General features: G+C 44.1%; 1 protein-coding gene across 4 annotated transcripts in view; it reads right to left on the bottom strand.

Annotated features, from left to right (window-relative positions):
- Positions 1–252: 252 nt before the first annotated feature.
- DTX4 (deltex E3 ubiquitin ligase 4) overlaps positions 253–12,294 on the bottom strand; it is a 35,272-nt gene continuing 23,230 nt past the window's right edge. For 3 of the 4 annotated variants that reach the window (XM_037727999.1, XM_017498893.2, XM_037727998.1), the window contains exons 7-9: positions 10,712–10,873; positions 6,039–6,128; positions 253–1,062 (exon numbers count right to left, since the gene is read on the bottom strand). In XM_037727999.1, the coding sequence (XP_037583927.1) occupies positions 829–1,062; positions 6,039–6,128; positions 10,712–10,873 (486 nt within the window). In that variant the 3' untranslated portion in view covers positions 253–828. The other variant, XM_017498894.2, reaches the window with a different exon arrangement.

The following is a 12,294-nucleotide window of genomic DNA, read 5'->3' on the forward strand; positions in this document are numbered from 1 at the left end:
GGGAAGAAGGCTGTGGGCTCCTCTCCCTGAGGACAGTTCAGATACTCAGTGGGACTCAGGCTCTGGTTTGATCAGAGAGGGGATAGAAAGAGCATCATGGGATGCCACCCCCAAGGAAGAATGCCAGAGTCCGTTCATCCACATGAGAGAACCGGATGCCTCTTTGGACAGGTCAGACCTGTGTGGAGGAGAGGAGGGCCTGGAGAAGCCAAGGGCTGTGATGAGAGCAGAATGTGCTCCCCGAGGCTTTTCCTTCTCTGACCCTCTTGGGAAGTCGTGCTTCCTCACTCTACACCAAGGCATCAGTTTCTGATGTCACAGCAGTTTAGTGGTTTACCCCTTTGTCCCCCAACCTTGCACAGTGAGAGCTCCCTGCCTCCAGCGGAGGAGAGAATAGCAAAAACTCCACTCTCAAAGCAGAGTGGAAGTAGCAAGAAGCCGGCTGAGGCAAGAAACCCCAGCTTCCAAATGCCCAGGCACTGTCCATGGGCATTTGCGTCCACGGTCCCAGGTGTGCTGACCATGCCCCTACTTTGGAGGTGGGGTAGGGAGGGGATTCTTGCCTACCCAGCACCAAAAACTCCATGGGAACAGACCCAGGATGGACCTCATCCCATCTCCCTTTGTGTGGATGAGGTTTATGAATGATGTTGCTTTATTCAGTCTGGCTCCCCCTGTGGTTGGGAGGGACGAGGGATGGACACAGGACAGGAGGGGAGGTGAGAAAGTTGGGAGGGCACGACACCAACTTCTTCTACATTGACTCACTCTCCCCACTTCCTGTCCTGCAGTCCCCACAGCCCCTCCCACCTCAAAGCTTTTCTCGCCTCAGTCCTTCTCCTGGGCAGTGCTGTCCTCAGAGATGCCTTGGGCAGCCAGTTCAGCCAGCACATTATCCAGGTAATTGGCATCTGGGTAGCCGTGGCCAGTGAGATTAGAGCCAAACTCTGTCTTGTGGTGGACCTCATTCCAGATGACGGTATCTGACTCGCCCGTGGTGCTGGAGGTGCCAATGGCAAAAATGAGGCGGCGATCCCAGGCCACGAGCAGCAGCTTCAGAACCTAGAGGGACAAAGGTGGGACATGAAAGGCAGGCATTCATGGGCGATCAAGCACTAATCCTTTGGTAGAGAGTAAGCCCAAGGGTCCCATCCCTTCCTGCATCATGATGCTCTCAGTAGCCCAAGGGAAAGAAAGAGATTTGGATTTGGAGTTTGGGAGCTAGAGGCTGAGCTCTGGCGCTGTCACTGAATAACTGTGTGACCTTGGAGAAGTTATAGCATGTCTCTGAACTTTAACTTTCTTATTTATGAAATGGCAATGGTACAATTTGCCTCTGAAGGTTGTGAACATCTTACTGGGTACTACATGAAAAGTATTTTCACACCAGTGCCTACAACGCACTACTTGATAAATGTTATCTGCTAACATAATGGCTGCATTTTGAAAGATAGAATCTAGGAGGTGAAGGCGCTTATGATCTGAGATTCATTACCATACCACTACCTCAATGTAGTATTAATTTATCCAAAGCTGACGTTGTGCAATATTTCTCTAGTGACATCTTGGAGCACTTTGATTTTCTGTAGGTGAGAAAACTGAGGCTCAAAGAAAGTTTTGGGGCCTGTAGAATGTTCTAAATCAGTTAAATTTTAAAAATGTTTGTTGAGCAAGACTAATGCCTAATGCCCTGTTCCAGGCCTTGGTCAGAGTAGTGTCCAGCATGAAGAAAAAGCATCCAATAAAAATGTCTTGGGTTCAAAACTGAACTACTATAAACATGGTATGGGCTGGAGGAGAGGAAACCATCATAGTATTAGTAATAATAAAAGCAGACATTAGAAATATGAGCTGCTATTTCCTGAGTGTGTACTTTCTAAGTGCTGGGCAATGAGACATGTAATCGTTACAGTAATAAGATGATATAGGTATGGCCATGTGCCACGTAGTGACATTTTGGTCAATGACTAAACACATATGCGATAGTGATCTCATTAGATTACAATAGAGCTGAGAAATTCCTATTGCTCTACCACTTAACTATGCTGTACTTTTAATCATTATTGTAGAGTGCATGCCTACTTATTGAGAAAACGTTAACTGTAAAACAGCCTCAGGGAATTTCTTCAGGAGGTATTCTAGAAGAAGGCATTGTTATCATAAGAGATGACAGCTCCATTCCTGTTATTCGTCCCAAGGCCTTCCAGCGGGATAAGATTTGGAGGTGAGAGACAGTGATGCTGATGATTCTGCCCGGAGTAGGTCAAGGCTAATGTATATGTTCATGTGTTAATTTTAAATAAAAAGTTTCAAAAGTAAAAATAAAAAAAAATAAAGTTTTAAAAATAAAATAGCTTATAGAATAAGAATTAAAGAAAATATTTTTCTATGGCTGAACAATATGTTTCTGTTTTAAGCTGTGTTGTTACAAACAAGTCAAAAGTTAAAAAAAATTAAAAGGTTTATAAATGGGGAAGTCACAATAAGCTAAGCTTAGTTTATTATTGAAGAAAGAAAAGTAGTTTTATGTAAATTTAGTGTAGTTTAAGAGTACAGTGTTCACAAAGTCTTTAGTAATGTACGGCAATGTCCTAGGCCTTCACACTCACTCACTAATTCACCCAAAACAATTTCCAGTCCTGCAAGTACCATTCATGGTAAGTGCCCTATACAGATATACCACTTTTATCTTTTATACTGCATTTTTACTATACCTTTTCAATGTTTAGGTATGTTTAGATTCACAAATACTTACCATTATACAACTACCTATAGTATTCAGTACAATAACATGGTGTACAAGCTTGTAGTCTAGAAGCAATTTGCTATACCATATTGCCTAGGTGTGTAATAGGCTATACCATCTAGTTTTGTGTAAGTACACTCTGTGATGTTTGTATGATGATGAAGCTGTCTAATGATAATTATATCCCTGTCATTAAATGACAAATAACTGTACTCTCATTATCCCCCTCAAGGAAATAGAGGCTCAAAAGATAAAGACTTGCTTTGGTCTCATAGCTAGTAAGTGGATGGGGTTGTGGGGTTAGGGGACTGATTTCAGGACTGCCTGACTCCATAGCTCATGGTCTGAATCACCACTCTGTTGACTCCCAGATAGGAATCAGTATAGAATTCATGGAGGAGGCTGCTTCTGAGCTGAGTAGTAAAGGAAGGGAAGGGAAGGATTTGAGGTATGTCAATAGAGAAGAATGCGTAGACATAGTAAACAAATATAAACTCAAGGCATGGATAAATTACAATTGCTGTCTCTATGCTGTGCATTTTACAAAAGATATTTTCATTTCATTTTTCCAACATCTTGTCCATACAGATGGAAATTATCACCACTATTTTACAGATTAGGAAACAGACTTCAAGACATGAAGTTTCATGCCAGTTCCCACAGCTAGTAAATGACAGAAATGGGACTTGAACCCAGGCTGGTCTGGCTCCAAAGCCTATCCTCCAATCATACCTCAATCTACAATGAAGCCCAAGGTTAGCGTACTGGAACAGCAGATGTGAAGGATAAGGATGGGAAATTAGTGTGAGGAGAAAGTTTAACCCACACTGCAGTCGGTTTTATATGTCAATGTAAGAAGACTGCACTTTGTTATCTCTTTGTTTTATTTCTTTTACACACAAAAACCTTGATTCTAAAAACTCTTTGAGATACCTAATCTGGCAGCAGATAAAAGATGAAGAAGTCTTATATACTTTGGTGGTGGCAGGGTTAGAAGAGGAGTCTAGTGGTTTGGAAGGCAGTGAGTGTGTGGGGAGGAATGAGCTAAACGGATGCAATGGGTAAGAACAGGAGTCCAAGAAGGTTAGTGTGCCCATCTAGGTACCAGGGATGCTGAGTATGTCATTAATATAAAGAGGGAGGCCTGGAAGAAAAGCAGCTCTTGACAACAGGATTCTAGTTGTAACTGCAGGACTTTGCAGCGGAGACATTTTGCCAACAGTTGGGATATAGCTCCAGGGCTCAAGCACAGAAATCTGGCCCTTCAAGGCAAACAGTATCAAGAATTGTCCCAACTTTTAATCTGGAAACACTGCACTGGCACATCTCGATGTGGTTGATTCTCTATTTCCTCCAAAACACCTGCTTCCCACCTGTAGGGAGACCAGATCCATACCCTTTGACATGAAACCCAAACTGCCTCCTTGTAGGCAGGTCACTGCCCCACCCCTTGTCTGGCTTGCCTAGGACTTTTTGGGGCCTGTGAAGGATGAGTGAAAGTAACAAGCAACCAGGAACTTTTAGATGGCATGATATACTTCCAATTGGGTTCTCTGTTTGTCCTCCGCCTCCTTCCATGGGAAGGGCATGGAGCAGAGAAGGGCTGCTCCTTCCACCTGGGCTCTAGAACAGGAAGACACATAGAGCCAACTGAAGCTGTAGAACAGGAAGACACATAGAGCCAACTGAAGCTGCTGCTATGGTCTGAATATGTGTCCTCACCAAATTCCTATGTTGGAATCCTCACCCCGAAGGTGACAGTATTAGAAGGTGAGGCCTTGGAGAGGTGATTAGGTCAGAACAGCAGAACCCTAATGGATGACATTAGTGCCCTTATAAAAGAGGGCCCGAGAAACCCCTTGCCCCATGTGGGGACACAGTGAGCAGGCACCATCTATGAACCAGGATGGGTTCATATAAACAAGTCCTAGCCAGACACCAAATCTGCCAGCACCTTGATCTTGGACTTCCCAGGCTCCAGAATTGTGAGAAATAAGTGTCTGTTGTTTATAAGCCACCTTGTCTACAGCGCTGTGTTACAGCAGCTAGAACAGACTAAGACACTGACCCATAGCAACAACATAGCCATAGCTACTGACATGCAAAGTACATGACAAATAAATACTTGTCGGAGTAAGCTGCTGAAATTTGGAGAGGAAGCTCTCTAAAATACATCTTGTCCAATATTCCCCCCAGCACTCCCTTAGATCAATGATTCCTACTCCTTTTGAGATCAGGAAAGATTTTGAAAATCCAATGATTTTCTGGCCTCATCCATAGAAATACAAACATAAACTTTTTATTCCAATTTTAGAGTTCATAGAATCATGGAAGCCTGATCATGAATCACTAGGAATCCAGAAACCCAATGATTGTTTTCTCTGTCCTTTTGAGAAAAGAGCAGAAACTTTTCCCAAAAGGGAAAAAGTCAAATAATATGAAAGTACATAAAAAGAAAATAATCTACATATTAAGATCCCTGCCCCAGACCAGTGGTTCTAAAGCTTTAATGTGTTGTCAGATCAGCTATGCATCTCATTAAGATGACGTAGCTTCTGATTCTTCATTTCTATCAAGCTCCTATGTGGTACTACTGGTGCTGGTCCCAGGACCAGCCTTTAAGCAGCAGGGCTCTAGACACAGGATCTTAAAATAGATGAATTATTGCCAGTAATACCCTAGAGAGGAAACAAACAAACTGATATGGTTTGGCTGTGTCCCCACCAAAACCTCATCTCGAATTGTAGCTCCCATAATTCCCACACGCTGTGGGAGGGACTCAGTGGGAGATAACTGAATCATGGGGGTGGTTTCCCCCATACTGTTCTCTTGGTGGTGAATAAGTGTCACAAGATCTGATGGTTTTATAATGGGTTTCCCCTTTCACTTGGCTCTCAATCTCTCTTGACTGTTGCCATGTAAGACTTGCCTTTCATCTTCTGCCATGATTGTGAGGACTTCCCAGCCATGTGGAACTGTGAGTCAGTTAAACCTCTTTCCTTCATAAATTACCCAGTTTCATTTATGTCTTTATTAGCAGACTAATACACAAACTAAATGTCCCACTCCCACCCCAACTGCCAAAAAAAAAAAAAAAAATTCTAGTCATAGCCACCCCCTGCCTATGGTTGACTCAAATTTGACCTTGTTACTGTGTACATCTAGTGTTAAAAGAAACACAGTTCTCTTTGGTCTGTGCACTGTAAGAAGCAAAACTTTGAACCTTGACGTAGAAGTCAACTGTCCGGATCTATTCTAAAACCTAGTTCTATGTGGAAATCCCCAGACTTACTTTTCTCCCTTTCTCGCTGTCTGGAAGGTAACAGTGTCGTGGGAAGCCTCGGGCGCTAAAACTCTTCCCAGGATTCGGGTGTTCTGGTCCCTGAAAGCAGAAAGCAAGCAAGCAAATGGCATTTTTCAAAATATTTCTGATAAAAGGGGGGTTAGGCTGTGACTAATTTCAATAATGATGACAATAATGCTCCTAGAACCTCAACAGAGAATAGACCCAAAAAGCAGTGTGAGTGGTCATTTAACACATTTCTGCATCCTTAGATGTGGGTTTAGATGCAGAGCTGTTACCTTGCACTGCATTATCTGGAGCCCTCTCTTGGGGTTTTTGTTCTCCATCTCTTTAAGGGGAATGACGCAAAGTCCTTCCCTCATGGGGTTGTTATAAATGTTAAGTGAGCGGTGCCTGATGTGTAGTAAGAGCTCAGTAAATGTTAAAATCATTGGCCATCATCTTCATCATCTACTGTCTTACAGAAGAAAAAGGCTGCAGTGCAGAGAAGATAAGTGGCTTCTGTAATATTAGTGGTTTTGCTAAAATTGAATCCCAGGTTTCCTGAGGCACACTCCACATTTTTAACTACTCAGAATAAAGAAAGTGCCTCCAGGCTATGAGCCATGCCATCAGAATTTTCTGAACTATTCTTGTGGATTTTCTCCTTCGTCCTCATGGGGTTTTGTTTGTTTTCCTTTTTAACGATAGGAATTGGGATAGTCAAGACTAAAAATCTTCTAACAGCATTTCAACTATTGCCACTCAATACCCTATTAATAGGCAGGCTCTGGCCACTGGGTGAGAAAAAAACTGAAGCACAATTGAGTGAGAACAGGCTTCCTAATCAATGCCCAGAGTGGGTCCACAGGTGTCTTTGAGAAGCTCATGAAAAGTGACAAATTTTCTCCTGGTAACAATGACCATATCCCCTCTTCCCCATGCTAAGGTTTGTCTCTAATTTCTGAGCATCCCTGACCTCCTCAGGACTGGAACCCTCTTAAAAGACCCCTTCCAGATTCAACCAGTATAATATTGATAATTGCATGCAGCTCTTGACACAAGCTCTCATGTAGGTGATCAGCAAATATGTCCTGGCTGATTAAATGAATGAGTGTGGAAGAACAAATGAATGAGAAAACTGTAAGAAAAAAACAGATTTTTCTTTTTCTCTTATTAGGGACCATGGTTCCAAAATGATAAGAAATTTTGTGGTTTTCAATTTTTTAAAATAGCTAACATGATTCAAGATCACGTGTGGTTTGGCACGGTAAATGCGGTGGGGTCTCTCTCAGAAGGGAGAGGCCACTGCGAGCTGAAAGAAGCAACAATGCCTTCTCGGAGATGCAGAATCCAACAGTTATGAATTTCACATTCACAGGAAATCACTGCAAATTTACAGCCTTCCCATGGCTGCGGCTGTTTCTAAATCAAGCTGCCTGACTGAAAGGCCAATTCTAACCATGGCTCTGACTGCTCCTGATCTGCCTGGGATTGCCGCTTGTGTGGCCAACTCAGATGCCTGCCTGGCACTGACCCAACATGGCTGTACCCTCCCAGCTCGTTGCTAAGTGGAGCAGTCACGACTCTGCCTCAGCCCAGCCCAGAGTTTCTCCCCAAGGGAATGGTTCTCTGCAGCGAATGCAGAGCTTGAAGGTCTCGACTCCTTACAGAAGCCCATGCCTGTGTGGTCCCTGGAAACTTGAGTAACATGGCGCTGAGTATCCTGCCACTTACACTCAGGGATGAATGCATATCCTAACTGTAGAGACCTACACTTCCCGTGATACGAGCTTGGGTTTTTCAGGAAGAGCCACCAGGGCACCCATCAAGGCAGCATGCACCACCTCTATCCCCTAGTGTAGGCTCTCTGCTCTTTAATCCTGGAGGAAATGGTAGCCCCACCCTTGTCTTTGCATGTTTTGGTCTGTTCTACTGCTCACCAGACCATCAGCTGCTTCTCCCAAGTTCTGTTTTTTCATTCATGTCTCTATCACCTTGGCTCACTGCCTCCAAGACACTCCAGAAGTCTCACCTGACCCCATATCCAACCACATCTCTCTCTTCCTTATCCTGGCCTTCCCTTGTTCAGGCCCCATTCCTAGGGCCTGGACCATGGCAGTGGTCTTTTAATTGGTCTTCTTCCCTCTGGCCATCCCCCACTCTTTTGCCTGACTAGCCTTCCTAGAGCATAATTCAAATCACACAATGGTCCATATTCTTAACCTCACACTCAATAACTGATGAGTAAAATCCACGGCCCCTGCCCTGGTATTCAAGGCCTTCTGTGATCTGGCTGCAACCTCCCTCACAGCCTAGTCTTCTCCCTCCACCTCCTTCATGCTCCCTCCCTCTACTTCCTTGCAAGTCTTGAGACCCAAATTAAACCCTTCCTTCATGCCCTTCAATACTCGATTATTTTCCTCTACAACTGTGTTACCTCCTCCCACTAAAAATGTTGTCCCCCATTTCTTTATGTCTTTCTAGACTCAACTAGAGAATTCCCTGCACTTGAAAGTCCCCTCTGACCTTCCCAGACAGACAGACAGACAGACATAAGCCCCCCCTCCTTCCCATGACAAGCAGGACCTCAAATAATGTTGACAACCAGGTATTGAGCACCTTGGTACTGTGTCCTTCCTTCACTATGCATAGAAAAACGTTATCTCCCATCCTCACCAAACCTCTGCCGTTTGGGCTCCTGGCTGCACAGGTCAAGAAACCAAACTCAGAAATGTCAAGGGACTATTGCCTAAAACAGCTGTCTCCAACCATTTTGGCACCAGGGACTGGTTTTGTGGAAGACAACTTCCCCATGAACCAGGGGAGTGGGGTATGGTTTTTGGATGATGCAAGAGCATTACATTTATTGTGCCCTTTCTTTTTATTATTACATTGTAATATATAATAAGATAATAATAATTATTATTTTTTGAGACAGAGTCTCACTCTTTCACCCAGGCTGAAGTGCAGTGGTGCAATCTTGGTTTATTGCAACCTCCACCTCCCAGGTTCAAGCGATTCTCCTGCCTCAGCCTCCCAAGTAGCTGGGACTACAGGCACACCACCATGCTTGGCTAATTTTTTTTTGTATTTTTAGTAGAGATGGGGTCTTACCATGTTGGTCAGGCTGGTCTCGATCTCCTGACCTTGTGATTCACCTGCCTTGGCTCCCAAAGTGCTGGGATTACAGGCGTGAGCCACCACATCTAGTCTAAAATAATTATTCTTAATGAAGACCAGTGGGAGCCTTGAGCTTGTTTTCCTGCAACTAGATGGTCCTATCTGGGGGTGATGGGAGACAGTGACAGATCATCAGGCATTAGATTCTCACAAGGAGCATGCCTAGATCTCTAGCATGCACAGTTCACAATAGAGTTTGTGCTCCTATGAGAATTTAATGCCCCACTTACCTGGCAGAAGGCAGAGCTCAGCTGGCCCACCACTCACCTCCTGCTGTGTGGCCCCTTCGGTGGCCTGAGGGTTGGGGACTCTTGGGCTGAAGGCACCAGCTAATAAAGACTCGGCCAGGAAGTGAAACTCAGGTCCATCAGACTTTGAAGGCCTTATTTTCTCACTTTGTCTACATTGCATCTCATAGGTTTTGTTAGCAATATGCATTTATCTTCCCCTGACTGGTTAGTAAGTCCCTCCAGGAAGAACCATGATTTATTCACTGCTTTTTAAAGGCTACCAAAGCTTCCTGTTTTATTTCCTCCTCACCAATTATCACTATCTGGAAGTATCTTGTTTATTCATTTGTTTCCTTTATGGCCTTCCTGGTCCCACTAGAATAAGGGCTTCAGGGAGCAAGGACTGCGTCTATTTTGCTCATTGCTTCTCCAGCATCTAGAACACGTCTGGACCGTAATCCACACTCATATATTTGTTAAATAAAAGACAAAATGGAAGAAGAAAACTAGGAAGAAGGAAAAGAGGCTAGATGAATTAATATTTGCTAAAGAAATGCATACAGTCAATGCCCTAGAACACTCAGAAAAAGCTTCATTGTGTGAAGGAAAGTGCCACATTTGTATTTAGCCAGGAATAGTGTTCAAATGTGTTCTTCAGGACTTTCAAAGAATCAAAAGAGGAAAGAAATGCCCTCCAAAATCAAAGTCAAGTATAGCTATCAAATTACAAATGCAAATACCATTTGAAAAATTCCACTTTTGGAAAATTATTCTACAGACACATTCACATGTGTACAAGGTGATTCATTCCAGCATTATTTGTTGTAGACAAAGATTGGCAACAATCCACATGCCCACCAAATGGAGACTGCTGAATGCAAATAGTGGTACATTTATACAATGGATGATTACACAGACACAAGAACGAGGAAGCTCTCTCTATACTGATGTGGAGAGATCTATAGACTATATTGTTAATTGAAAAATGCAGGGTGCTGAACAAGGTGCCTAAATGTCACTGTTCGTGAAAAAAATGGGAGGGGTGGATACAGTTCTCTGTTGCATATGCACAAAGAATCCTGGAAGGACCCATAGGAAAGTCAGAACAGTGGTGGTGAAGTTGAGGGATGTGGTGTCAGTGGGTGAGGCTGGGTAGATGGGGGACAAGTGTGGGAAGGAGACTCTTCATGTGTAACATTTTACCTACAAACACCTAAAACAATAGAATCCGAGGGCTGAGAGAAAGGTCCACCTAAGAGAAAGGCTCACCTGAATGCCAGGGGGGATGCTGTAGATGATCCGGATGGTTTTGCAGTCCGGGTGGCCAGGCAAGGAGTGGGGGATGAGGTGGTACTCCATCTTCCCCGGAGGCTGGGTGCCTGTCTTCACCCCATAAATGGTCTTGCAAGTTGGACACTGCAAACTCCCATCCTGAGAGGCCAAGGCCAGAAGAGCCAGACTGAGAAACAGTTCTGCTAATAACTTCTTCACCCAGTCCCAAAAGGTACCAGAGATAAAGGTGCACCCTGATGAGTGATAGATCTTAGTTTTTCCCTTCCAGCCCAGTCACCTAGGCTATTTCTGCTTTCTCCAAAGTAACGGGAGGTAAATTCCACAACTGGTACCATGCTCCAAGCTGAGGGATATGTAAGAGAAGCCCCTGTCCCTGATGAGGGGACCATATCACTAGGGCAGGAGCATACACTGAGAGGAGCATACATAGGAAGTCATTATTCAGCCACCCACTACCAAATGGATGGAACAGACAGCAAGACCAGGAGAGCAGCAACTGCCCAGTTCCTGAGCATCAGAATCACCCACAGAGCTTGTTAAGCCTGGCCGCATCAGGTCCACTGAATCAGAACTGGGAAGCTACGGAGTGTAGTAGTTCAGACCACAAATGCGAAAATCAAACTGCCTAGACGTAATTCTTAACTCTGCTGTCTGCCTGCTGTGTGACCTTGGACAAATTAACTTCTTTGAGTCTCAGTTTCCCTTACAGAAGAAAGATAAAAAATATCTGTCTCATTGGGTTGTTGGGAGAATTAAATGAGATAATCCATAGGAAGCTTTTAGCTTGTGGTGTATCTAAATGTTATTAGCATTTTTATAATTTCTGTGGAAAGACTGATGCTCATCCAGGTTTGGAAACTACTGCTCTGAAAAAAGAAATCGGCCACTAAGAGCTAGAGTAAATGAGGATAACTTTAAGAAAATGGTCCTTGACGAATAGCTATGAATTTGCTTAGAAGGATAGAGGATAACGTCTGCACAGATACCTAGAAGAAAGAATGATGCCATTCATTAAAGTGCTTCAAATCATACTATAAAGAGAGTTTAACATTTCTTGTTTCATTTAGGCCACAGCTTCTGACACTGGCCTGGAAGAAATTATTAGCCCCTTTTTAGAGAGAGGGGAATTGAGGCACAGCAAGATTAAAGGACTTGCTGCTTGTCAGGGTGTGAGGTCTGTTTAACCCCCCCGCTTTGCATTGCAACTCAGTGGCTCCATTAGCGGGAAGAGGCAGTTCTGGATGCAGGGATGGACAGGGTTATGGTTTCATTGCAGGGCCTGGTGAGGTGCTGCCTGGAGGAGGACCTGGGCACCAAATCCTATTCCCAGGCTAGCAGAAAGGAGGGGTGAAGAGAAGGAAGGCACATGGGCTGGGAGTGCTGTGTGTGAAATGTGCTGCTGCGCAGCTGGGATGAAAGCTTGCCAGGACATCCCCATCTCCTCAGGAAGACAGGGATCCTCTGCTGAGCTATTTAGGGACTTCTCCACTCTACTCACTTAAAGCAATAGCTCGTATTCAGGCAACTATTCTCTGAAACCACGCTCCTGCTCTCTGCTT

Source organism: Cebus imitator, unplaced genomic scaffold, assembly GCF_001604975.1.
Source record: "Cebus imitator isolate Cc_AM_T3 unplaced genomic scaffold, Cebus_imitator-1.0 Scaffold253, whole genome shotgun sequence".
NCBI lineage: Eukaryota > Metazoa > Chordata > Mammalia > Primates > Cebidae > Cebus > Cebus imitator.